Here is a 25,815-nt window from a genome sequence, read left to right as displayed (position 1 = left end):
CAAGGCTCCTTAGGTCCTTCAGGGTAAACATCCTGGGAAAAGTGACTGTGGGAGGTGTGGGCTGCCCAGTTTGGGTCCAGATGCCAAGGAATTTTCATTTCCTCTCTGTTTTGCCCTGGCTTGCCTGGACATGCACACTGCTGGGACCATGTGTGGGGCTGGAGTTAGAAACCTGGAAGATGCCAGGTGTCAACAGTGGTCTCCATTGAGCACGGCCACCCACTGCCTTGCAGAGAACCTCAGAGCTAAGCTTTGCATTAGGGAGGACCTGGGGTTCCTGGGAGGGACATGGTGCTGGAGCTGCAAGGAGCCCACATCCCATCTCATAGCTGGCTGCATCACTTGAAACATTATTTAGGTGTGATGGGGACTTTTATTTTAAGCAACCCATTCATCTGCATAGTGAGACTGAAAAGAGAAATTGATGCAGCAGTGCCTTGGTCCCTTGTAGCCCAGCTGTGCTGGGGAGGGGAGCTTTGGCTTGGGGCTTGGTGCTGCGGCTCTGAGGCATCCCGGCTGGGGCACAGACCTGCCAGGGGCTGTGAGCCTCCCCCGTGCTGGTACCCTGCAAACATGGGAGCTCTTAAGGGTTGTGATCTCCCTTGAACCCCATAGCTTCGTCCAGGCCTGCTCGGAGTGTTGGGAAGGTCATTGCTAAAACTGCTCCATGCACATACAGAGGTGCTCCGGAGGGAGGGATGGGGGTCCCCACCTCTGGGGTCCATCAGCTCTGCCTCCTTCAAAGCCATCTCCCCCAAATCCTGTTTGCAGCCCAGCAACAACTGGTCATGGGTTGGGAACGGCCAGATCAGATTACCACCTCCATTATGAGGCCACCACAGCCTCCTTCCGTGATGGATGCTGTCCTGCCTCTGCACCACAGCTGTACACATCTATTCCTGCCCCCATCCATGTGGGGAAACTGAGGCACGGAGAAAGCTATGATTAGGCCAAGGTTTGGCAGCATGGGCTGGTTTAAGCCCCAGCAGTTCTGGGGTGGGGATTGAGATACTTTTCCTGCATCCCTGAGACTGGAACAGTGGACACAGCCAGCACCATCCATGGGACACACAGGACAGAGTGAAGGGCAGCCTCCTCTGAGGCTGTCCCCAGGATCTGTGGGGCAGCACAAGCTAGACCCTGAGCTCAGCCTGGTGTCTGCATCCCGATGGAGACAGACGTAGTGTTCCGTGCTCACAGGGATGCTCTGGCTTAAGTCCCTCCAGGAGGAGGGGGCGTCTTCCAGCCCAGCACCTCCAGGACAGGCAGCATCAGGGGGCAGCCATGGCTCCTTCCTCCCCCTTGGCCGGTGCAGGGAATGAATCCAGGCTGCTGCATGGAGAAGAAAAGGGAGTGCAGCTTTGCATACAAAAATACCTTTGTTGCTTACTCTGCTGTCCGTGGCCCTTGCCTGCCTGCAGTCCACGTGGGCTCCCGGCTGCCTCGTGGTGCCACCCCTGGTGCCACCCTGGTGACTGCAGCCAGTGGCACAGTCAAGCAGAGGCTGCTCTCGGCTGGCTCCTGCGCAGCCCTGTGCCCAGTGCTGCAGTGAGCAGAGCCACAGGGCTGCCCCCGCTGCCGGCACACAGGCTGCCCCATCCCCGCTCAGGGACCCCTCCGGCCCGTCAGGACTCCAGGTCGTGGGAAAGCCGCAGCAGCTCCTTCTGGCTGTCGATGGCTTTCAGGTGCTGCAGGTATGCCCAGGTGGAGACTGGGCTCCGCATACTCAGGGACTGCTCTGAGCCTGCTGGGGAGAGCAGAGATCAGGGCTGAGCTCCTGCCTCTGCCTGGGCTCACCGACCCCCCTCCATTGACTCTGGCACAGCTTGCCAACCCTCTCTCATAACTGCTGGCTCATCTCATGGACCCGTCTTCAGTGCCTCTCACCTGACTTACTGACCCACTTCCACTCCTGCTGACTTGCCCCACTGAACCCCTCCATCACCTCTAGCTCAGCTCATCAAATCTCTCTATAACCTCTCCCTTGGCTCACGGATTCCCCTCCATTGCCTTTCCCTTGGCTCATGGATCCCCCTCTATCACTTCCAGGAACCCACTAGAGCTGAAGCAGCAGAGGCAAGTGGGGACAGACTTGCTTTATGGCACAAAGTGATGCCCCAGCCTGCTGCCTAATAACCAGAGTGCTTCGGGCCTGCTGGAAGCACTCTGTTACTCTCTTCAGCATGAGGAATTGCTGACTGGTGCCTCCAGCGAGCACCATGCCACCCACAGGCTCACACCACTTGGGAGAGGAAGCTCAGCCTCCATCCCTGGGTACTCCGAGGCATTAACAGCACCTGGACCAGCTTTCACCCACTGTAGCCAGGCTGATGCCCTTGGGACAGCCCCACAGGACACCCCTGACAAGGGATGGTGGGTGCATGCTCCCCTGGGCTGGCCTCCTCCAGCCCCACAGAGTCCCAAGGGGTGGGGGGTCTCCCAGCATAGGGGTGGGGGATGCAGATGGGTGAGCCCCAGACATACACGTGGAGATCCTGACGGCCCTGGGGTCCTCTGTCCGGTGAGGGGAGCGATTTCGCAGTGGGGAGAGTGGAGCTGTGTGTGGACAGAGAGCAGGAGTTCAGCTCCATCCCCAAATGAGCGCTGGTGCCTGGCCTCATCCTTGTCCCCACTGGGGAGCACTCACCATGTGCGTGGCCCCGGCAGCGCTGCAGGACACGCACAGTCTTTGCCATCATGTGCTGTGGGCAATGCACAAAGGTCACTTGCTGTCACCTGGCCCCACTTTGCTCCCAGGCTGGTAAAACACAGTCCCCTCCAGCTTCAGCGGCGGCTGCCCTGTGGCCCCTGTGAGGGGACAGCCAGGGGTCCTGGCTGCCAGGGGGGCTGTGCTAATGCCAAGGAGATGCTCTGGATCTGCATCCCAGGGGATGGGGGGACAGCAGGTCTGTGGGGAGCCAACCCACCCCACTCACCATCTTCTCAAAGTTGATGAGGTTCTCAGCCAGCGTGCGATTGCCCTCATGGATGAATGTCATGTCTGTGGGGGGGATTTAGGGATCAGATTTGGCTTCCTGGTCCCTGGGGAGGGCTGGATGCATCCAAAGGGGTCCTCGCCACCCCAGTCCAACCCATTCCCGCCTGCCCCCCCAGCAAAGGCCCCACAGCTCCTAAGCAGAGACACTCACCTTTGAGGAGAAGAGGCACAAAGGGGATGATGGGGGGGCTCAGCTTGGCCACGGCCAGGCGATAGACCCTGTGGTTCCATGATGGGTCCTGGGGACGGAGTGGGACCTCAGGGCCGGCAAGGCACACAGCCCTGGCTGCTCCCTGCCATGGGTGCAGGGCAGAAAGGGGGGGCAGCACCTCCACAGCACCGCTGTGACCTTGAACCTTTTGGGAAGCAGGGCTAAACCCTGCCGGGAAGGCGGATACAGGGCGGGAAGAGGCTGCGCTCACCAGCATCCGCTCCAGCACAGAATGCAGCTTCCGGATCTTGTGGGGCAGCCTCTGCAGAGAGGGGGTCACTGGCACTCGTCTCTCCTACCCTCGGGGAACCCCCCAGCACCCCTCCACCCACCCCATCGCACCTCTGCAACACCACCTGTTCTGGGTGCTCACAAGCAACAGGCTTGGAGCTCACTGCCACCCTGGTACAGGGAATTCTGGCACCCACCCAGGTCTAACCAGACCCCAGGGCTGATCCTGGCCAACTGCCTGGTGGGAAATGCATTCCTGTCCTTCAGCTGCTCCTGGCTCCTCAGAGCTTACGGCTGCAGGGTCACCCTGGATCCCAGCACCTGGGCCACCCTTGCCCCTTGCCCAAGTGAGAGGACCCAGATCCACCACTGCAGCCCTCAGAGGATCTGACAGGGCTGGCAGCAGCCCAACGATGGTTACCTCCCAGGTCTTGGCCAGGCGGCTGACAGCTGTGTTGCTCACACCAAACATCACTGCGAAGAAGGAATTCAGGTTCTTCTGCTCCTTGAGGCTGTAAGTGGGGACAGAGTCAGGCGGGGAGACCACCACTGGCTTTGTCCTCGCAGGACCGGGAAGCAAGGCACTCACTGTGCAGCCAGCTTGATGAACTTGCGGAGGAGCTGGGCTCGCCTGCCCACCTCGGGACAGAGGCACAGCTCTGTGGCCACCCAATACTGCAGCTCATTGAACCGCCGCATGACCCGCTCCAGGTTGGCCGTGGTTACATCGTGAAATTTCTGTGGCCCGATGATGTAGTGGATCATTTCCACCTACAAAGCCCAATGTGGTGGCTGAGGGGTGTCTCCAAAGCCGCCGCGGAGGTGTCTCCCACCGCAGTCTGGGTGCTGGCCCTACCTGGTGGATGCTCTTGAAGAGGTTCCAGTCGTAGTCAGTGAGGTGGCTGGCCAGGTCCTTGGAGCTGATGAGGTCCAGGGTCTCTGAGGAACCGACATGGGGGCCCAGCTGCTCGGGGTGGGGGGTCTGTGCACAGGGGAGGATGCCCAACCCCTCCTGCCATTAGCCACCACAGCAGAGAAGGCAACACCAGCCCTTTCCCCAGGAGAGAGGAGCAGGGAGGGATGGATGCTCCCAACCCTGCGCTGCTATGGAGGCACCACAGTCCCAAACCCCATTCAGGGGTCCAGCCTGGTGCTGCCCATTCCCAGGACCCCTCTGCCCCATGCTCACCAGACTGTCCAGCTCCTCCACGCTCACGGCAAAGAGCCTCTCATTGAGCCCCAGCGCTGTGAACACCCCCACGGCATCCAGCTGCAGCCCCACTTTGTCTGCGGGAGAGAGGGTGGTCGATGCTGGGATGGAGAAAGGTCCAGATCCTCTCTGGGCACAGGGCAACCACCACCATGGCACAGTGGCAGCCCAGGCATGGTGGCATCCCCAGAAGAGCCCGCTCACCTCCGGCCGAATTCACCTTCACCAGGATGTGCTCCCCATCCTGGCCGAGCTGGGGGGCGAGGGACCGCAGGATGTCCTGCACCGAGGCGTTGATGGGCAGCACTGTGATCAGGCATGAGTGGTCCGGTCTGTAGATCTCGTAGGGCACTACGGGGAGGTGAAAGGGCTTTAGTGTTCCTAGCCACCGGGGAGGGGAGAGTCTCCACCATGCATGGCAATACCTTTGTCCTGGGCTCTTAAAGCACAACTGCTGTTCAAAACTGCTTCCTCCTGGCTTGTGAGCCAGTTCACTGAACTCCGAGTCTGTGGCCAAGGTGGGAGAGAGCAGGGACAGTGCCCCCCCACTGGCCACCCCTCCTGCTGGGGGTCCCCAGAGGGCAGGTGTGACCCAGCTCTCCACCCCCCCGGTGCCCTGACACCTCCCAGGGCCGCCTCTACCTTAGGCTGGGGAGAAACACTGCTGTGTCCATTCTCCAGCCTGCAGAGAGAGCAGAAGTGGTGTTAGAGCCCTGCAACACACATCTGTGCTGGAGACAGAACCAAGTCCTGCAGCCCCCAGGATCCAGGCCACCACTGAGCCCCCCGAGCATCCCTTCCCCACCAGGCACCAGGGAATCCTGGTGGTGTTTGACATCCTCCCCGTGACTGGGAAAACCCCACACTGGGGACAAGGTGGCCCGAGAGCTGCTGGCATGTCCCTGGTCTTGGCAATCATTGCTTTGCTGGCCAAAAGCTTAGCCCCCACAGAAACATTCAGGTTAGAAAAGACCTTTAAGACCATTAAGTCCAACCATTAACCCAGGACTGCCAGGTCCACCACTAAACCATGTCCCTTAGCGCCATATCCACGTGTTTTTCAAACACCTCCAGGGATGGTGATTCCACCACCTCCCCGGGCAGCCTGTTCCAATGCTCGACCACCCTTTCACCGAAGAAATTTTTCCTAACGGCCAACCTAAACCTCCCCCATGAGATGTGCAGTCCCCTACTCCAGGCACAAGGGGTGCAGGACCCAGGGATGTGGGCATGAGCAGCGGCACCACCGGGGGACAGAGCCAGGCTGTTTTGGATGAGGACACCCCTCCTTCCCTGGAGGACTCACACTCGTGGCCGCCGGCGGTCCTGTGCTTGCTCCTGGACCAGACCTCCCAGGCGGGGGTCCTGGCTCGCCAGGTCCGCGAGGTTCTACAGGAGGAAGGTGCCCGGCAGTCAGCGTAGGGTGGTCACAGACAGACCCCTCTGGGGACACTCCCCTTGCCCCTTGCTCCTGCTCCCAGTACCTGCAGCAGGGTTGTGGTGCTGCGGTCGCCCTGCAGCAGCCGCCCGTAGAGCAGCACCCACTGGCTCACCAGCCGCAGGATCTTCCGACGCTTGTGCAGGGAGTAGGTGGCCTTCTCCTGCTCCGAACCCTCCAGCGGCTCCGCACGGAAACTGGGATCAGTCAAGGGCACCAGCACGAGTGGTGGGGAGCAGGCAGGGACCCCCATACATGTGCGCCCAGGACAGGATGGGAGATGGAGATGTGCCCTGTGCTCAAGAGCCTAGGGGATTTGGGGCTCCCCTGGCCAACCCCTGAGGTCCCACCAGGTTGACAGGGACCAAGCTGAGCATGCCAGTCCCTAGCTGGGGGTGTGTGGTGCAGGATGGAGCCCAGTCCACCCCAGCTCCAGCCACAGAAGGATATTGGTGCAGCAGAGCTCTGCAGAGCTGCGAGGTCGGCATGAACACAGTGTAAGTCAGCAGAAAGTCCCCCAACAGGGTATCTGGAAGAGACCAGGCCACCATCACTGCCCCTTCACAGTGCCCAGTGGGTTGGGGACACAGTGACTGCAGCCAGGCAGTGTGGCTGGCTGGGAAAGGATCACCCGTGCCCTGCGTGGGGTTGGCCTGTGTCTCCCCCATCGCAGTGACCATGCTCACTGCAGGTCTTTTTTTCCTCCTGAACACCGTGGAAAGGGCTGGCAAGGTTGCAGGCTGTGGGGGATGAAAAAAAATTTTAAGGGCTGCACTAAAAGCGCAGTGCTCGCAGTGAGTTGACTCCAACGCAGCGGCTGATGACGCCAGCTTGGCAGCTCTGATTTGTTACCCGCTGAGGACATCTCCTGGTTCCTCTCTTGCCCAGTTTTGCTCCTTTCCAAAGGCAGAGGGAGATGGAGGAATGCGGGAGAGGAGACGCTGCTGGCTTTGGAGTTGCCTCCCTTTCCCCAGCTCAATGGGGGATTTTAGGGTGAGAGGAGGAGCTTTTGGGGTCGAACAGCAGGAATAAGGAGCCCCACTCGGCGCTGGTTCCCCCACCGGCACCCTGTTCCCAGCCCCCTGCCCATCTCTGGGGCGTAGTCCCTGGAGCAGGGGAGGAGACCCCCCACCTACCCACGGGGTCATAGAGCGTGGCGTCGAGCCTCATGAACTCCAGCAGATGCTCAAGGATCTTCTCTGGCGTCCCGGCCATCACCAAGTACCTGGTGGGCAGAGCACAGGGCACATCAGGGAAGGATGCAGCACCCCAACTGTGGGCAGGGCCACCATGTTGGGCCACGAGGCCACTTGACGCAGCTGGTCAGCATGGCCTGGCACCCCTGTTCACCCACTGGGGACGCAGCCCTGCCAGCAAACTCTGCCAAGGGAAGCCAGCAAGTGGCAGAGGAGGCAGAGGCACAGACAGCATTGGCTGGCATTGCTGCTGGCATGGCTGCAAGGAGGGATGGGGACAGGCTGCTGTCACCTGCTGCTCCGTGCCTCGGCTGGCTGGCTGCTGCCACCCTGCAGGTTCTTCTGCAGGACAAGCACCACCTTCCCGTGCTCCTTCAGACGCATGGTGTTGGCCTCCACATCCTAGGGAGAGAAACCAGCCATGAGCCCAGGTTGGATCCATCAGGTAATGCCTGGCTGGCTGCTTGCACCCCAAAATCCCATATGGGCATAAAGTGCAGTGTCCTCCCCCTGCTAACACCATGGAGGATGCATGGTGCATCCCAGCTCAGACCCAGCACCCTGCAAGCCCCCTGCCCACCACCTTGAGGATGTGGTTGAAGTCCTGCTTGTCCACACGGAGGAAGTGGCAGTTGTCCTCTCGCAGGATGATGGTGGCTGCACGGGGTGCATCATTCACCAGCGCCAGCTGCCCAAAGTCATCCCCCTCATGCAGGGTGGCCACCAAGCCCTGGGAGGGGGCATGGACAGTGAGGGACAGGGTGGGAGCCCTCGTCTCCCCACTGGGGAAGACTGACATGGGGTGTCTGCAGACCCCCTCTGTGCAGGGATGCACCTACCTTGCCATGGGTGACCACATTCACCGAGCCCTTCCAGATGATGTACCATGATGTGCCTTTATCTCCTTGGCTGAACACTGCAGTGGAAACAGCAGTATCCAGCAGCTGAAGAGTGGGACCCTCCAAGCACCCCTCTTCAGCCACCCATCCTGAGCTCCCGTATCGGGTGAACACGGCAAGTGCTCTGGTCCCCTCCATCCTTGCTCCATGAGGAACATCCACACTGATAGCAAAGACTCCAGCCATCCTCCTCAGGCTGGGGACCCTTTCCTGGAGGACTGGCCAGCCCCGCACAGCTCCTGGGGCACACGATACTCACGCACAGTGCCTGCTCTCTGGTGCGACTCAAACATCAGCACGGATGCCAGCTCCCGCTTCACCTGTGGCAAGAGGCACCTGCCATTAGGTTTACCCCAGCCCAGAGCTGAGCGAGGAGGGGACACGCATGGGCATGGGGGACAGGGTGGGAAGGGGGCCCAGGGACGCTCAGAGAGGGCCAGGACAGGATGCCCAGACAGGAAGCAATGGGATGCAGGAGGATTTGGGGACTGGGAGCAGGCTGGGGGGGGACACACATGTTACAGGGGAAGCAGGGCACAGCCACACTCACTGAGTTGGAGAGATGAGCCACAGCTTTGATGTGGAGGAGCTCCTCAAATATAAGCTCCAGCTCATCCTCTGTGCGCTGGGCAGGCCTGTGAGGGGGGGGGCACGGCGTGAGCAGCCAGCCATGCCATTCTCCCTGCCCAGTCCCAAGAAGCAGACACCCCTCTCCAGGCATAACCCCTCTGGACGGGCAGCCTCTTTCTCTCCCTGGTCTGACAGCCGTAGAAGAGATGCTCAGGTTGACTCATCCACAGCAGCGCCTTCGGTACTCCAGACCCCCCTGGAGTGCGGCTGAAAAGAGCCCTGTGTCCCCCCAGCCCCACTCACGGCTTGCGCAGAGCCATGGTGAGCAGCGCATCAGGACCCAGCTGGGCTAGGAAGGCCAGTGCCTCCAGCAGCTCCTCCGCATCCCGGAGCCCAGCACCAAGCTCAGGGCTCAGCTCCAGCTCAGCAAAACGGTAAAACTGGGTTTCCTTGTCCTGGAAATGCCACTCCTGCTTCACTGCAGAGGGAAAGCACATGTGACCTTGGCCATGCACCCATGGGAGACCCCAGCAGCCATGAGTCCCGCCTTGCGAGATCCCAGTGCCACGAAGGGGGCTGTCACCCCCCGCCCTCACCATGTGTCAGGACACCTCCGTCCACCAGCACCTGGCAGATGCCGATGGCCTGGCTACGTGTCTGGATGGTGAGCCCAGCGCTCAGCAGCCAGTCCACCAGCTCCTTCCCGGAGCAGCACTGCCTGCAAGGGGAGAAGGCGTGAGAAACACCCCTAAAAGGGCTGCGGCACCCAGCACCCTGGGTGAACGCTGCCTGGGATGGGCAGAAGTCCTGCTGTCCCCAGAGGGCTGCTGGGATCCTTGGCAGCCCGCGGCACCCTCCAGCATGGCAGGGGTGCCAGCCATCCCACCTGTAATGCCGCAGGTGATGCTTGTGGTCCCGGATGAGGCTGGGGTGGGTGCTGGTGAGGTGGCTAAAGAGGAGCTTCCCGGCTCGCCAGATCTTCTCTGAGGATGCCTGAGGATGGAAGGGGAACTGGGGAGAGCATGAGTGCTGGACCCTGACTGCGCTGACACCCTGCATGGTCAACCATGCCTCCAACACCCCGCCAAGGTGCAACACGCCTGCATGCCCACCCCAGCACCCTGGCATCTCCATCACCCACCCCTGGGAACGGCTGAGCCCAAGGGAGCGACCAGCCCAGAGCTGAGCTGAGGGGTCCATGATACAGGGGTGCTCTGGCCCCCCACCCCTCACAGCCTTCAAGGCATGCTTCTCTATCTCCCACCGCCCCAAACTCATGTCTTTGTGGGTCTTCCCAGCCCACCCACCTGGGTAAGGCTGTGTCCATAATCCAGAGTGGATTCAGTGTCCAAAAGAGGGGTCTGAAAAACAAAAAAGAAGGGGGTTGATGGCTGCATGGGCTCTGCCATGCCCCCCTTCACCCCACACACCCCAGCAGGGCTCCTGTCCCCCGCAAGGCACAGTTCAGCTTCTGCTTTTCACCAGGCGAGGAGGCAAGCATCCCTGCATGCTCACCAGCACCCACCTCCTAAAACAAAAGTAAAACCTTTACTCTGCCCCATCCTTGCTGAAAACAGATGTATACCCAGGGACCTAACCCCCAGAAACCCCCTGTGGTTATGTTTAACTTCAGAAAGGGAAGTGCATTCAAATGAGGGAGCTGGGAGATAAAAGGAAGTTAAAAGTAAAAACTTTGCGAACAGGGATCAAAGACATCATATGTGAGACACGGAGCTTGCCACTGGAGGAGACTGACTTCAGAGAGACCTGGGGAAGCTGCCACAGCCCCAGGCGAGGGAGAGGTGTCCAGAGCCTGGGGGATTTCCTCCAGCTTTGAAGCTGGGTCCAAACAAAGAGGACAGAAAAGATTCCAAACTCTGGTGGGTTATGGAAATGGCCCAAGAAAGCCTTGGGGAATTGGAAGATCAGCTTGCAGAGGACACCAAGGACAGGACCCGTGGCCAGCCTATCCCAGTGCAGACGATGGCGAGCAAGAGCTCTTGCAGAGGATGAGGGTAGCAGAGCACCATAAGTGTGCCCAAACCCTTCCCTGCAGGCAACTTGCCAGTAGACTGGTCTCAAATCACAGCAAGGCCAGAAAAACTTAGGCATTAAATCCTGAAAAATCAGCTGTAACAAACCACCAGGACGCAAGGTCCCTGGCGCCCAGAGCAGCACAGCAGCAAAAGAGCCAAATTGCTGTGGGTGATGTGTAACCTGGCACTTCCCTTGGTACCAAAGAGCTGGTGAATATGAAGCTGTTTTTCCAAGGATTTTAGGGGAGGTCCTGGAAATGATGGACCAGCAAGGCAGAAAGTCACCGAGCACGTGCTGGGTATGGGGAAACAGCAGCGGGTATAATTCAAAAGACATGCCCAAAATAAGGCATATGAGAAGAAAACAGGCCTAAATTTCCCTCGCTCATGGTCAGAGGCTCTGAGTTCAAGCAGGAGCATGTGCTGGTGACTGAAAATGTGAACTACAGCCCTGACAGCTGTAAAAAATGCAAATAGTGGGATGGGTGTCAGTAGGAAGAGAGCAAAATAGGAAACCTCACTGATCCACAGCACACCCAGTTCACCGGCAGTTCAGTGCTCCCTTAACCTAAAGGAGAAAAACACACGCTTTGGGGATGGAAAAACCCCAGGTACCCACTGAGATTTTTGCTCTATTTAACTTATATCTGCACGTGATGAGTTAATCCAATGCTGTTTTCTAAACTGGCTTCTCATTAATGACTTCACTCTTTACCGATCCTAAAATAGCATCCCTCTTTCTGGCTCGGGGAGTCCCTCCTGGAGTGATCTGTCATCAGCATCAGGAATAGCTGGGGACCGTCTCTGTCAGCGGCATACGCAATGGTCTTAGCCAGGTCCCCACTCTCTGGGATGGACTGGCTGCTGACTGCCACAGCACCACCCAGAACCAGGTTCAGCTCCACTGGGAGTCATGCTGATCCCTGCTGGGCCATGCTTGAGTCCTCAGCTTCTCCATGACCACTCATCCCTCCTGGTTATCCCGCATCAGCAGGTGCCGTTTAATCCTTGTGTTAATTTTTCTCCCAGGTTTTCCCCTCAGGGAGGGGATGCTCCAGGTAAAAGCAGGGCAAAGAAGGGATGAGCCATTGATCAGTCCAGCTGCAGCCCTAATCCTGGTGCAAAGGCAGCCAAGCTTCCCTCCCGGCGCTGCTGAGATGGATGAGGGCTCCCTGGCTCCTGCATGGCCATGGCCCTGAATAAACAACCTTTCATCTTGGCTGTGTATACAGGCTGGGGAAAGCCGAGCACCCGTCAGACCTGTTCTCCACACACTGCCCGGCCAAGGCAATTAATGCACTCTGAGCATTAACCTCAAGACAGGGGTGAGGGCCATCCTTCCTTGGGGTGCTTTCACCTGTGCAGTGGTCACCTTGAGGGGAAGGCTTTGTGGTGTCCCCCCTGGTCTGCTTCTGGCTGTAAGGGGTCTGCAGCACTCGGGCTGGCGGTGGAAGTGGTGTGAACTCCACACGTGGTGATATCCTTGATCTGCTGGCTCTGGGCTGCTTGGAAAGGTTTGAGCAACCCGAGCAAGAGGGATGATCTGGATGAAAGCCTCAATTAAGGAAGCCAAGGGCAGGAGTAATTAGCTGCAGAAGCATTCTTTGGAAATGAATTCAAGGACAAAACAACCTACCAAGATCTGATGGGAAACCAAAAAGCCCTGGCACCTCCTGGCCCAGGCAGGAGGGTGATGGAGGTGGACACCCACTGATGGGTGCTGTGGGTGCTCTGCTTTGCGCTGCCTGCTTGCCTGTCCCACACCCTGCCCAGCTCAGGCTGCTCCCTCATTTTCTCCAGCCCTTTCCATACCCTCAGGGCTTCCTCATCCTTCTCCAGAGAGCCTGAGCCAGCAGTTTGCAATTGGCTTAGGAGAGGTTTGGGGAGCAGACGGAAAACAAGCAGCTCTGTGAATGCAGCAGGTCCCTGGGGACACTCCGACTTGGCCATGCTGCCACTGAGGCTGGGACACTGTGACTTACTCACTCTGCAAACCTTCCTGAGCCTCGTGACTGCCCTGTGGAACAGGAAACGTGCAGGCAATTGCAGAGCAAATGTTTACAAACAGGAGCTGGGCTGTGGCCATGACATGGAGTTATCTCCCATGGGACCCGGGGTCCGATTTCACCCCCTTGGGTACAAGTGAAAGCTGCTCCGGTCCTCAAAAAGCCTCTTCTGTCACCCTGTAAGTAAGGCCTGTCCTTGAGGCAGAGAGCCACGGTCCTGCTCCAAGCCACGCTCACAAGGACACTGAAAGAGACTTGCAAAAACCCTGCTCAAAGATGACAGCTTGGAGAGATTTCTCCCTCCTGAGGTTTCCTCATTGCCAGATCAGCTCTGAAACACATGCAAAATCTCACAGCTGGCCCCCAAAATCCCTTCCCGAAGCATCCTTGCTCCCCAGGTAACAGGTCCAGACCCACAGGATGACCTCCCCACCCTCACCCCCTGCCTAATTGTCACAGCATTGTGGCCGCCGTTTCCAAACAGCTTCCTAAGGAGTCACCTCTTTCCATCTTCCTGCTTATGGGACACGCGGGCACTGAGATCCTGCCTGTCTCCAGAAATCCGGCGGGCAGCTGGCCAAGACCAGCAGCGACTGTTCTGTGCTCACACGCTGCTTTTGTTTGGGATCCCAAGGAAAACAACAGGAGTTATTTCAGGCTTTACAGCTCCAGAGAAAGTCCTCGCCCATCCGCAGCCTCAAAAGGCATGGCAGCCAGCCAGGGGCTTGCTGTCCCCCCAGGAGCCTCGTTGGGGAGGGGGGCTCAGGGGACCTGCTCTGTCCCCTCTGTCCCCTCCACGGACGCAGTGAGAACTGGCACAATGGCACTTGTATTCGAGGAAGGGTGAAGGACAGAGCTGCTTGGGGATGCCGGGCTGCAATGTCCTGCTGATGCTAGGGGACAGGAGCCTGGGCCGGAGCCTCACAGCAAGCAATAGAACTGGGAGGGATTTGCTGGCACTGGGATCAGGCAAACAGGTCTACAGGAGGGATGGGACAGAGCCAGGGTGCAAGGAGGAGTTTCCAGGAGCCATAGGCTTGCAGCAATGGGGACAAGGGACAATATAGTTGCCCCAAGGCACAGCCAGATGGTTCCCTACTCTTCACATCTCCTGTATCAGCCCCAAGGAGTGGATGCACTGGGAGTACTTGCAAAAAAGTGGGGAAAACACCCCCCTTCCCTACAGAGATAGATCCACAAACAGCTGGTGGTTGCCCCCACGCACATGAAACCACTCGGGGAGGGGGCACTCCTGCCACACTTTGTGTGCCACCGTGCTGCCAGATTTTGTCAGATTTATCCTAGTCTGGCAGTTTAGCACAGTACTGCTCCAGCCTGCTGCTTTCCCAACCTCCCTGGCTTTTTGCCACTCAAGAAAACTCTCCCAGAATTAAGTTCCTAGAAGTTATGGGGAGAAAAAATATCAGGAAGAAGGGGAAAAGAGAGGAAAGCTTTCTTATTTGTGAAGAAGCTTGTGTGCTGTATGGAAATACTGAAAAGGGGGTTGTTTCCTTAAAGTAATTTCACTTTTTTCCTTAAAAACATTTGCCCCAGGTCAAGCAGTGTGGGAAGGGGAAGGTCATGAAGCTCAGCTAGGGCAGGTGAACAGGCTCCAGGTCACATCCCAGTCCAAAGGGGACAGCAAGAGGCCGAGAGCAGGGATCGAGTGCCTTGGTACCCAGAGATCCCCAGCAGCTCCTGGCCAGGGGACAGCACGGATCTGGGGAGGGAGGACAATGCCAAGCATCGTCCCACTGCCAAGACAGAAGTTTCTCCTGTAGAAACAGCCCGACCTGGCGGGGAGGGAATGTTTTGAAGCCAGCGCGCCACAGGGCCGCGGGGAAGGGCTCCCCTGCTCCCAGGCTCGGGCCCGGGTGCGCTGCCCGCTGGCCCCGCGCTGGCCCGCGGTAGCCCTGGGCTGGCTTCACGCCTGGCTGCGGCGAGGGGAGCAGGGCGCGGGTCGCAGACCACAGCCCCCTGCCTGGCCGGCTGCGGGGCCGGAGATGGGTTAAGCCCGGCCAAGCCATGCTCTGGTAAGGGGCTGGCGGCAGTGAGAAACCGGGGGGACCCCACTTGTCCTTTGCAGGGGCTCCACTGAACCCCGTTTCCTGAAGCCCTGCGGCCGGCCAAGTGCAGACCCCGGGGCGAGGAGGGATGCTTGAGAGGGTCGGTGGGGAAAGCTGGCAGCGGAGGGGCCTCCCTGCCTCGGGGGGCATCCCCCGGGGGGCATCCCCCGGGGCGCTCGGTGGTGCCGGGGTCCCCCTCCCGCCTCCCCCCTACTCACCCAGCGGATGCCCTGGATGCGGGGCAAGCTGCCCCCCTCGCCCTCCAGCCGGATCTCGTAGCTGGAGCTCCGGAACAAGTGCATCTTCTTGAAGAGCACCGAGAGCCGGCTACCGTCAACGCCGGGCCCCCCGGAGGGGGCGGAGGGGGCCGAGCAGCACCGCCCCCGGGCTCCAGCCCGGCTCGCCGTACTCCCTGCCAGCTCCGGGCTACCGGCGCCCGCGGGCCCCGCCACGCCGCCTCCCCGGCCCCGCGCACCTTCATGCGGCGGCGGCGCAGGGGGGAGAGGCCATGGCGGCCGCAGCCCGGGGCTGCTCCGGCGGCGGCGGCTCCGCGGTGCTGCGCGGGGCGGGGCGGGCCGGGCCGGGCTGGCCGCGCTCCGCCCCAGAGCGGGGCTGGGACCGCGGCCGGGGCAACCCCCCAGCCCCGCCCCGTCCCACCTGGGCTTTTGGGGACATGGGGACACTCCGCCCCCCCCCCCCCCCCCCGAGGGTCGTGGCTGTCCCGGGCGGGGGGGCTGCCCCTGACCGCCCCCCGCGGGAGTCCCCGTCCAGCTGAGCCCCGTGCGTTCCCCCAGGCCAGTCCCCGGGGCTCCCGGGCTCCCGGGGAGCCACTGTGCCCCACCGAGACCCCGGGGATCGGGGGGTCCCCAGGAGCCACTGTGCACCCCACCGAGACCCTGGGGATCAGGGAGCTTCAGGGAGCCCCAGCGCACCCCACTGAGACCCTGGGAATCAGGGGGTCCCCAGGAGCCACTGTGCATCCTATCGAGACCCCAGAGATCAGGGGGTCTCCAGGAAACCCTGCACACCCCACTGAGACCCTGGGCATCGTGCTGTCTATAGCAGCCCCTGCACTTGCTCTGTGCACCCCACTGAGACCCTGGGGATTGGGGAACCACAGGGATACCCCTGCCCAGGGCCCAGCATGGTTTGGGGAGAACAGGGCACAGAGGTGCTGGAAAGTGGGAGGTGATTTATACTGGGGAGGTGGTCCCCACCCTCTGACTGGGAAGGACAGAGGAGCAGACCTGGAGCGTGGCCCAGAGGTCCTGGGAGCACTTGTGCTGGGACTTTTGGCTAAAAAGAAAGGGTTTTCTGCCAAAAGGAGCTTTTACTTTTGAAATAAATCCTATGTTTTTATTTAAAAAAGACGACTTAAAAATGTATATATTTAAATCAGCCCCCACCCCAACCAGCAAAGTGATGAGAAATGTCAGCTGGATACAAACAGTTTGGATAGGCATCCTTGGTGCGCTCCTGCTTTGTCTCTTGATCAGACACCCCAGGGACTTTGGGGGTCACGTCAAGCTCCCCGGGACAGTCACTTCTTGGGGCCACCCCACGTGGGCCTGGGGAGATAGAATCTCCCAGTGTGGCCTTGGGCAAATCCAGGAGTAGTCATGCAGGACAGGGACAGCAGTCCTTCCTCCCACCATCTGCTTCTCCTGTGAGTGCTCAGAGGCAGAAAAGGCATTTTCCTGGAGACCTTGAAGCTTCAGGTGCCGCAGCCACTGCGCTCTGCTGCAAGTGGGATCACACCAACCACCCATGCACCATTATGGCGCTGAAGAGTCTCGCACTGAGATCTGTCACCACTGACACCATGCCTGGAGCCTGCTCTCACGTGCAGCTGTTTGGTCCAGGATCTCCAAGCCAAAGCAGGGGAGCTGCTGCATAACTGTCCTCTGTGCACCCTCACTGCCCCACTCCCCCCCACCTCAGGATCTCGCTAAAGGACTCCCAGCTAGTTTCACTGGTAACCCAGTATGGTCACTGGTCCCAGCTGGGGAGGGAGAGATGCAGCAATGCAGGGGCTGGATGAGGCCTGACACTACCTGGAAAACACTTCAAGTGGCATTTAAAATGCACAGTGAAGCAGTTCCCCGTCCTGTAGCACTGCTGGTCCCATTTCAATGCTGAGGCCCCATGGACAAGGCAGACGTGGGTGGGTTGGATGACCTGGGGACTTGGGATGTTTTAGGAATGGGCACCAAAGTTCCCATTTGATTATTATGCTGCAAATGATGCATCTTCTGCACCCCTTTCTTGAAGCCTGGCACAGTGGAGTGCACACACAGACTGTACCTGGGAAGTGCAGGCTCCTTCTGGCCCTTCTCATGGGGTGTTTATGTATTTACAACCTTAAACATAATGCCCTTTCCCAGGAAACCACCAGTGCCAAAAGCTTTTCCCCCCTCAGCCCTGGGCCAAGTGCCATGCTGTGGGCATGGACGGTGCAGGGGAGGTGACACAGGGATGGTGGCACAGGGTCTGCCCCAAAACATGGCTGCGAGTGCTGTGCCAGCGCCTTGTCCCAGCGAGCTGGGGCTTCTTACTTTGAGTCCCAGCTTGTTCTTTAGAGGTGTCTGAGCACCTCCACTGCCTGCGTGTGCATCTGCCTGCGCGTGCGTCTCTCCTGTGCCACACCAAGGGTGCCAGGGAGGGCTCTGAAGCTTTTTCCAGGCATCCACCCGCTTCAGGTGGCACTGGGTGTGCAACACTCTATGAGATATTTTGCGGCCCCTCCCAGCCCCTATGGCCCATTACAAAGGAAGTCTCCTCAGCCGCAGCCCACTCCTACCGCAGCTCAAAATGGGTCATTGAAGGAGAGTTTGGCACTGGCAAAGGTGGCTTGGGGTTCAAGCAACCTCCCTGCTGCTCGACTGCCTGTTGCTGGCTGGTAAAGCCTATCTGGGAGCGATTCTTGAGAGCTGCTCCTGCTCACAAGGAGCTGGTGACGTGACAGAAATGCTTGTGGGGCAGTGGGCCAAGATACGGCCTTGCTGTTGTGCTGAGGGAAGCTGCTGGCTCCGCTGCTGCAGGGAGGAACCTTTGGAAAGCTCCTTGGCCTGATGGAAAGAGCTCTGGGCTGCCTTGCACTTTGCACATCAAGGATCTGCTCACCTTTGATGGGCCCCTGGGTCTTTGCTGACATGGGTGAGGGATCCCTGCCTTGCACAGACATGCCCCCCATGCAAATTACAGCCAATTAAGAGAAGGAGGAAGAGGTCTGAGGAGGGCAGGAGGCTCTTGAAGCGGCATTTCCCTGAGGGAGCCCTACTTAAGCAGCTGTGTGATGCAGTACAATTGGCCCCACCAAGGACCGTGGGTGGTTCCTCTCCCTCTCCCTGCATCTTAGCTGATGCTTCCACCACCCCATCCGATCCGATCCCATCCCATCCGATCTGATCCGATCCCATCCCATCCCATCCCACCCCAGTTTAGACCCAGTGCTGAAGGATGCCCTGCCACTCTTGCCGAAGTGCTCTCCCTGCCCCTTTGCTGCCATCTCCTCACTTCCTCCCACTCTGCATTCCTGGGAACAGCTCCCAGCCCCGGTGGAATTCAGAAAACTTTCCAAGGCTGTAGCTGGTGCAGCTGTGCTGGCAGCGAATGGCATGGAGTGGGCCCGCTTGCTTGTGAAGCAGGATGGTGCATGGGGAGCTGGGGTGGCAATCCTCCACAGAGACCCCACAGCCACTGTGTGCTGTGGATGTTGCTAGAGGTCTGAATCCCTTGGGAAATCGGGAATTAGCATCCCACCATGGGCCGGTACATGTTTGAGCATCTCCCAGAGATGGTGGCTCTGGAAACTGAATAACTTTCATCCAGACCAGTGTCCTGTCTTTACTGGACCAGTGAGATGCTTTAGGGCCAGAGTGTGAGCACCATGCAGCAGTGCTGTATGATGTACTCCTACCAGAGCCAGCAATGTATGGCACAGGAGTGTCATGGAGCTATGTGGAACACTGCTTATCTGATGGCAGAGATCTCTGGGCCAGCGATGGCCAGTGTGGGATCCTGCTGCCAGGCATGGAGAAACCCAGCATCCAACAACCCCAGCTGCTACTGCTGCACTCTTTCAATTCTCCTGCAGTTTTTCCAGGTGCAATCCAGATGCAGGAATGCTGAAGGATTGCTGCTGTGCCACAGCTGCACACCTGGCCAGCATGCCAGGTCACTGGCTTCGGCCGCAGGGACACATTTCCAATGGGCTGCACCAGCTGCCTGAGTCTGATTAGCTCCGAGCAGAGAACTCCTGCCTTGCCATAAAATGCAAACAGAGCAGCTCTGCTTTATCTGGCTCTTTATCACTGTATTTAACTTGCTCATTTTATCTGCACTTGAATAATAATTAATCTCCCTGAGCAGGCAGGCATGGACCCATGGAAATGCAGCTTTTGTGCAGAGTATGTGCAGCTTATGGGACCTGCTGGAGCCAGGTGATTTTCAGAGGGAGGGGTTTTGGCTGCTGCTCGCAGATCTTTCCCAGTGAATCTGGTGGTGCTGGTGTTGGTGCAAATGGCTGTTTGACCTCTCAGATCTCATCAGTGCTCAGACCTTCAGTGACATGGGCTGGGAGAGATGCACATCCCATAACAAAATCCTCCAGGCTTTGATCTATGTGTTCCAGGACTTGGATAATTCATAAGAATGGCTGTTACCACCCATGTTTTGGCCAAAAAGAAAGAAAAAATAATAATTTCCATTTTCATGGGTAGTTCAGGGCACAAATGATTTATTGTTTCTTTGCCACCTCCTGCCTCCCTGAGATTTACTGCCCCTGGTGTGGGTACCTCAGCCCTTACAGGCAGGCTGAGTTCCCCTTGCAATGCTGGAGCCAAGGTCTCGTGGCTGCCAGTTGCTTCTCCACTGTTCATTAACACAAATCACTAATTTCAGGGCTGCTCTGACACACACCTACCTCCCGCCATTACCAAGGGACCACGGTGGCAGCTACCCAGAGCCGAGCCTCCAGGAAAATGGTGTCTGTTCCCTGAGAGACGAGGAGCTCCCTGAGGTCTGGGAGCTGTGGCCAGCATTCCCAGTCAGCATCTCGACAATAAACCCCATCTGTGGGATCGGGAAACCTTTCCTGGCCCCTTCCCAGAGGCTGTAAATCAGAGCAAGGCTTGCAGGGTGACAGGCAGGGCTGGTGTTTCCTCCCTGGGGCTTGCTGCAGCCCCAACCACCCACCTCCAGGGACATAGCAAAGCCACCTCCCTGGGTGGTGGTCAGCAGTGGGGGCTGGGGGCAGCAGCTGTATTTTGTGGTTGGTCATTTCCCTGGTTGAGGGACTCTGCATTCCCAGGGCGAGTGCCCAGACGTTGCCTACAGCTTGAAGCTTTAAATAGCTGAACATAAATAAAGGTGGCAGCAGAGACAGTCTATCCTGGGGCGAAGCTGAGGACTGGGTGAAAGCAATGGGCAAGGGGTAAAATCGTGGGGTGCTGCCGTGGGGCTGGGGTACAGCTCTGCTGATCCCCCAGCAGTGCCCACACTGGGGGCTGCTGCTTTGGTGGGCACCACTGGCAGCACTACCCCAAAAGCCTCACTAGGTGTTTTCTGGGGTGTTTTCCCAGCCTCTCCCCCGTGCCTGCAAGACTTACGAGGCCAATTTAAAGCCCCCTCCACCTCCAGGCTCCTCTCAGGTTCCTTCATAAATCAAATTGGGGATAAAATTGCATTCCAGGAACACAGTGAGCCGGCCCCGGTTTTCTGTGGGAAAAGCAGCAAACGCACAGTGTCAGCACTTAAATAAAGCTCAGGAGATGTCAGGCTCATTCTCTTTATAGCTCCGGGGCTGGCCTTTCCCACCGAGCAGTGGGTACCCGTGCCGGCCAGCAGCCTCCGGGTGCAGCAGAGCCATGCCAGCCCGGCGCTGTGGCAGGTGGCCATCAGGGGTTCAGGTGTTTGCAGGGCTGGGGCAATGGGTGACAGCACAGGCAGAAACCCATGCACAGGAGTGTGCTGCGACCTTGGTGGGCAGGTGGCTTTGGGCTGAGCTCTTGACTCTGCTGCTTGTGAGCTGTGCAGGGATGGGGTTTATTTCCTGCAATAGGTTCGGCTTCCCGGCTATGCTGCGTGCCTCCTCTGTCCCCTGGCCAGCCGTAGGACTAGGAGCCATCAAGCTCCATCCCGCTGCCTCCAGGCACATACAGGATGGCAGGACCCTGTGCCCTCGCCTTTTGGACACAACTTTGTGCTGGCTGATAAACAGAAGTTAATCCTGCAGCAATTAGGGGCTAAGGTACAGACCCAGATTTACTTGTTAAATTACAGGTGGTGATGCTACTCCCAAGATCACTCAATTGCAAGCATTTTAGTGATGTGCTTGCAAACCAGGATCACATCAGCAATGCTCTCATCTTTCACTTGCCCCAAATTGACAGGCACAGGTTTCTGGAGCGGCTCTTTCAGCCTCCTTCCAAATGCAAGGAGCTTGGTTGCCTCCATGCCCAGCGTGCCAGGCTGTCACTGCAGCAAACTGGAGCCGGGCATCAACACCCAAAGGGGCTTCAGCAGGTGAGATAAGGAGCTCTGAGTGTCAGGTTGTTTGACAAAGCATCTGGTGGAGCTCAGAAGTGCTAAATCGCGGCACTGGTGGTGGCAAGATGCACGGGGGCTGTGCTAAAGAGGAACTGCAGATACATGGGGCAGCAAAATGCTGAAACCTGCTTCCCCTCCTGCAACCACTACCCAAAGGCAGGAGTTAAATGCTGGTATTTCCATTACAGCACCTATTTTTGGCATTGTTTCATGACAATGAGTGGTAGGGTCTGGTGCATTTGCACAGAAGAAACTCAAGAAGAAATGGCTGAACTTTTTGTATTACTGATGAATGTATTTCCTGGCAGATGGTTGTAGAAGAAGTCTTTTATATTTATCATCTCTTTGGCTTACCAGGACAAGATAACAAATCAGTGTTGAAAATACGATTCTGGGGAAAATGGCTTTAAATTACTGCACTCTAAGCATGTTGTTTTATTCTTTAATGTAGCTACTTTATGTATTTCTTTTCCTCAAACTATATATATTTCCTTTTTATTGGCTAAGCCTTCCCTAATTTATATTTTCATTACTTTGATTAATACTACTTCCACAGTGACATTATTATTCCAGCGCAGTTTTGCAAGTGTCTTGTGGAAACACTTGGCGTTAAATAATCTTCGGATTTAGTCTGCATGATTTGTAATTTAATAAGCAGTTCCGCTCCTGCATTTTATCTCCTAATTGGTATAGAATTAGCAGCTCTTCTGGAATTAACACAAGCTATCGCATGCTTCTTTTTTGTTGCAAAGAAAACACAATAGGTATTATTTTAGCTGTAGTCGTCCAGCCATAACTATAGCCATATTAGGATCATTGACAGGATTGTAGCTCGAGCAGGAACATGCTGCCATGGAAGTGATGCTGCTCTTTTAGGAAGGAAGATTTCAGTCTCCCAGGCAGTTGCATTTCATACTACTTTAATTATCATTTGGTGAGCATGATGCATCTCATTCTCCTGGTATTTCCGTACCCAGTTTGCTTCTTCCAATTCTTCCTGAAACATGATTCCCAGATTTGCATCTCCAAAGAGCTGTAAACACTTCAGATATGAATCCAGCAAGGGCTTATCATCAGCCTTCCAGAAAATTATGGTTTTCACCTTCATTTGCAGACAAAATATCTTTGAATCATGAACAATTAGCATTACGATTGGTCTAAAAGTGGCAGATTTCACTTGGGAAAACCAAGATTAAATGAAGTCCTCAGCTGCATTGTGTTTTGCAGGCAGGCAAGTGCCGAAGCGATGCCAGGGGAGGGCAGCAGTGGCCATCAGCTCTGCAGAGCTGTGAGGTGTATGTCTGCCTGGCACAGAGGGCAGATGCCCTAACCCAGTCTGTCACATGTAGATGTCAGCACCCCTGCACGAGCGGGTCTTGGTGCAGAGGCTGATCCCAGGCAGGTCTAATTTATGGACATGAACCAACCTAAGGATGAAAACTAGGCTCAGGGCCAGTTTTTACTGCTGCAAATGCACTGCTCTACCACAGCTCAGCCCAGCCAGGCTCATGTGATGGCTACAGCCCCTTGGAAATGTTGAAATTAAGAGGCTTTGCCTTACAAAGTCCTTTAGACCCATGGAGGAGACACCAAAACAGAGACACTGGGTCACCGCGACACCACATTGCCAGAACAGACACCGAATAACCAGAACACCAAAATGCTGAGACAGAGAGACACGGCGGCTTGGTGGCATCTGAAGGACCTCCCCTAGCCCCAGCTCCAGCAAATTTAATTACAGATCACTGTGGTTTTCACAGTGAACAGAGTCAGGTAGGAGCCCATGAGGAACTGGCAGGCAGTTGTGGCAGTGGGGTTACGGAAGGATTCATGAGAGGAGGAGGAAAAAATGAAAGTTTTTCCCAAAGGGTCATTTTAAGACAGCATTTGCAACCCTCCCCCAAACCAGGAAGGGCTGGGACCTCCCCATTTCCTTAACTTTTCCTTCTTTCTTTTGCCTTTGAGTCTTTAATAATCACAGGGTCTAAATAACTATTTTTCCCAGTTATTCCCATATAGGAAGTGCTTCTTTGAAGGAGAGAAAAAAAAAAAAGCCTCAAGGACAAAATCTCAAGAGATGAACAGGATAAAACACCAGCTCATTTCCAGCTTTCTGAAAAAAAACAGGGCTACCCCCATCTCGAATGATTTTCCTCCTTTTGTTCCCAGATCGAGCCACCATCCAGCTTTCCCACCTGTGGCGTGTGGGCTGGAGGGAGGAGGAGGAAGGTGATCCCTCATCTGGTAAACACGGCTGTCTCCCAGCTGTTGCTGTGACTTTGCAGGCAGAAGCAATAACCAGAAGGAAAACTCTGCTCTGGGCAACCTGGCCACCAGGTGCTGGTGGGGGAGAAAAGGGCCAAGGTCCAGATCTCTGTGAAATTAAGATGCCATCTGGGGTTGCCTGCTGTTGTGGGCAGTGCCAAGGTGCTGGGAAGCCTGCATTGGCTTGAGAGGTGGAAAAACATCGTTGAGAAATGATCGTTAGGTTGAGAAATGCAAGCAGGCCAAATCTGAGCTGTTGAACAGGAACCTCTGTATTCACATCCGAAGTGGTTGCTCCTCCTTTCCCCACTTGCTCATTGCCATCTCATCTGCCTTCACCTGCCAGAGGTTTCTACCACTTGGAGCAGCACCACCCACAGCTGCCCCTGGTGGGGATGCTCCAGGGTAGAGATGTCCTGGGGTGGGGATGTCCCAAGGTAGACATGTCCTGAGGTGGGCAACAGCCGCTGCTGTGGACTCCTGCTAATGTGGAGCTGCCATAAACTGCTTGGGAAAGGTCTTTCCGGCTGCAGGAGGGGCTGGCAGCCACCACCACCACCATGGCACCACCATGGCCCGCCCCCCCCCCCCCCCCCCGCTGCTCATGGCTCCAGCTCTCCCTGCAGTCAGCCAGGTCATGAAGCTGGGTTTAGCCTCAGACCGCATCCTGGTTTTGACTGGGATGGAGTTCACTTTCTTCTCAGTAGCTGGTGCAGTGCTGTTTGGGCTCTGATGTGGGAGCACTGTTGATAACACACTGATGGTTTTAGTTGTCGCTGGGTGATGCTTATACCAAGTCAAGGACTTCCTGGCCCTGCCAGCCAGAGGGCTGGGGGGGGCACAAGGGGCTGGAAGGGGACACAGCCAGGGTAGCTGACCCAAACCAGCCAAAGGGATATTCCATACCATGGGACATCATGCTTGGTATATAAACTTGGGGGTTTGCCTAGGGGGGATCATTGCTCGGGGATTGGCTGGGCATGGGTCAACAGGTGGTGAGCAGCTGTACTCTGCATCACTGGTTTTCCTTTCTCCCTTTTTCTTTGGATTTTATTCTTTTCTCCACCTTTCCATTGTAACTGTTATAATTATTATTGTTGTTGTTCTTACCTGTTTACTCTGTTTAAATTATTAAATTGGTCTTATCTCAACCCACAAGTTTGACATTCCTTTCTGATTCTCCTGCCCACCCCTCTGGGTCAGGGGGAGTGAGCAAGTGACTGTGTGGTGCTTGGGTGCCGGCTGGGGTTAAACCACGACAGACTGCTTGCAAGGCAAAATAAACAGCTCTGCAGTAAACTGGGCATTAAACCACCCAGATGCCGCCTTCTCCAGGGCTATCGTGTCCCCATGTGCCCAGTCCTGTGAAAGCAGGGATTTCCTAATGATGTGGTGTGAATCTTGCCCTGGAACATGACCAGTGAGTGCTGGGTTAGCAGCTCCAGCTCTGGCTCATTGTGTCTGCTCAGTGAATCTTTTATTAGGCCATGCAAATTCCAGCAGCTTCTAATGATCTTAATCCCAAGGCCAGCTTGAGGTTGCTATTGCTTCCAGTGTGTTGGTGTCTGCACGCCCCTCTGCTTGTCTGAGGATGCTCCAAACTCCTTTTGTCCAAGAACAGACATGGTCCTGGACAAGGGTGATGCGGAGGCTTAGGTAATTGTGGAAACCACATCTCCTCTATCTTAGCATCCCCAAAAAGCTGGTGGTCAGCTAGACACAGTGCGGGACTCTTGTCCAGTGATTACATACATCTGGACAGGGAAGGAGGACCTATAGACTGATCATGCCCAGGCATCTCCATGCACACTCGTCTTCTTGTTACCTCCTGCAGATTTGGGGTTGTTCCATGGATGGAGAGAATCCCATTTGCTGGGAGGATGCTAATCCAGGTGGCACTGCCTTTGTATCTGGGGATCAACATGCTTTTGCACTGTAACACCAAACTGATCAAAAAGCTGATTGCTGCCCATACTAAACTCTTTAGGCATTGAGGTGCATGCTCATGCCAGCTGCCAGACCTGCCTTCGTGGTACTGGCAGGGATTTAAGGTGCAATGGCTTCTTAGGTGCGATTCTCCTGAGCTGACTGAGATCTTTGCCTTGGGATGAGGTGACTCACGCCCCAAAGTGCCCATTTC

General features: G+C 56.8%; 1 protein-coding gene across 6 annotated transcripts; it reads right to left on the bottom strand.

Moving 5' to 3' along the window:
- Positions 1 to 350: 350 nt before the first annotated feature.
- RAPGEF3 (Rap guanine nucleotide exchange factor 3) lies at positions 351 to 15,311 on the bottom strand. Of its 6 annotated transcripts, XR_008819060.1 has the most exons (27): positions 15,080 to 15,311; positions 10,061 to 10,114; positions 9,640 to 9,746; positions 9,350 to 9,471; positions 9,057 to 9,231; positions 8,734 to 8,818; positions 8,443 to 8,503; positions 8,124 to 8,200; positions 7,868 to 8,014; positions 7,577 to 7,686; positions 7,225 to 7,313; positions 6,539 to 6,617; positions 6,135 to 6,285; positions 5,957 to 6,039; positions 5,076 to 5,332; positions 4,855 to 5,001; positions 4,630 to 4,727; positions 4,297 to 4,422; positions 4,030 to 4,211; positions 3,862 to 3,952; positions 3,421 to 3,471; positions 3,150 to 3,237; positions 2,937 to 3,001; positions 2,648 to 2,702; positions 2,485 to 2,556; positions 1,013 to 1,747; positions 351 to 922 (listed from the first exon to the last, which is right to left on the bottom strand). XR_008819060.1 is itself a non-coding variant. In XM_056322359.1 (26 exons), the coding sequence occupies exons 1-26, from the start codon at positions 15,161 to 15,163 to the stop codon at positions 1,626 to 1,628; spliced, it is 2,775 nt and encodes a 924-aa protein (XP_056178334.1). In that variant the 5' UTR covers positions 15,164 to 15,311; the 3' UTR covers positions 351 to 1,625. The 6 variants fall into 6 exon arrangements, 2 of the variants coding, with proteins under 2 accessions (XP_056178334.1, XP_056178335.1); XM_056322359.1 differs by having other exon boundaries at positions 351 to 1,744; XR_008819061.1 differs by lacking the exons at positions 351 to 922; positions 1,013 to 1,747 and having other exon boundaries at positions 2,484 to 2,556; positions 2,648 to 2,852.
- Positions 15,312 to 25,815: the final 10,504 nt, after the last annotated feature.

This window comes from Falco biarmicus, chromosome 19, assembly GCF_023638135.1.
Source record: "Falco biarmicus isolate bFalBia1 chromosome 19, bFalBia1.pri, whole genome shotgun sequence".
Taxonomy (NCBI): domain Eukaryota; kingdom Metazoa; phylum Chordata; class Aves; order Falconiformes; family Falconidae; genus Falco; species Falco biarmicus.
Note: the sequence above shows the minus strand (reverse complement) of the source record. Positions and strands in the feature narration are given on the sequence as shown.

What these genes read in the sequence shown, in the direction of transcription:
- RAPGEF3 (XM_056322359.1), bottom strand. Translation starts at nt 15,163, where the DNA reads ATGCACTTGTTCCGGAGCTCCAGCTACGAGATCCGGCTGGAGGGCGAG. An exon ending in GAAGGTGAATTCGGCCGGAG is followed by an intron (nt 4,728 to 4,854) that starts GTGAGCGGGCTC and finishes TCTCTCCCGCAG; the next exon opens with ACAAAGTGGGGCTGCAGCTG. An exon ending in TCTTCAAGAGCATCCACCAG is followed by an intron (nt 4,212 to 4,296) that starts GTAGGGCCAGCA and finishes TGGGCTTTGTAG; the next exon opens with GTGGAAATGATCCACTACAT.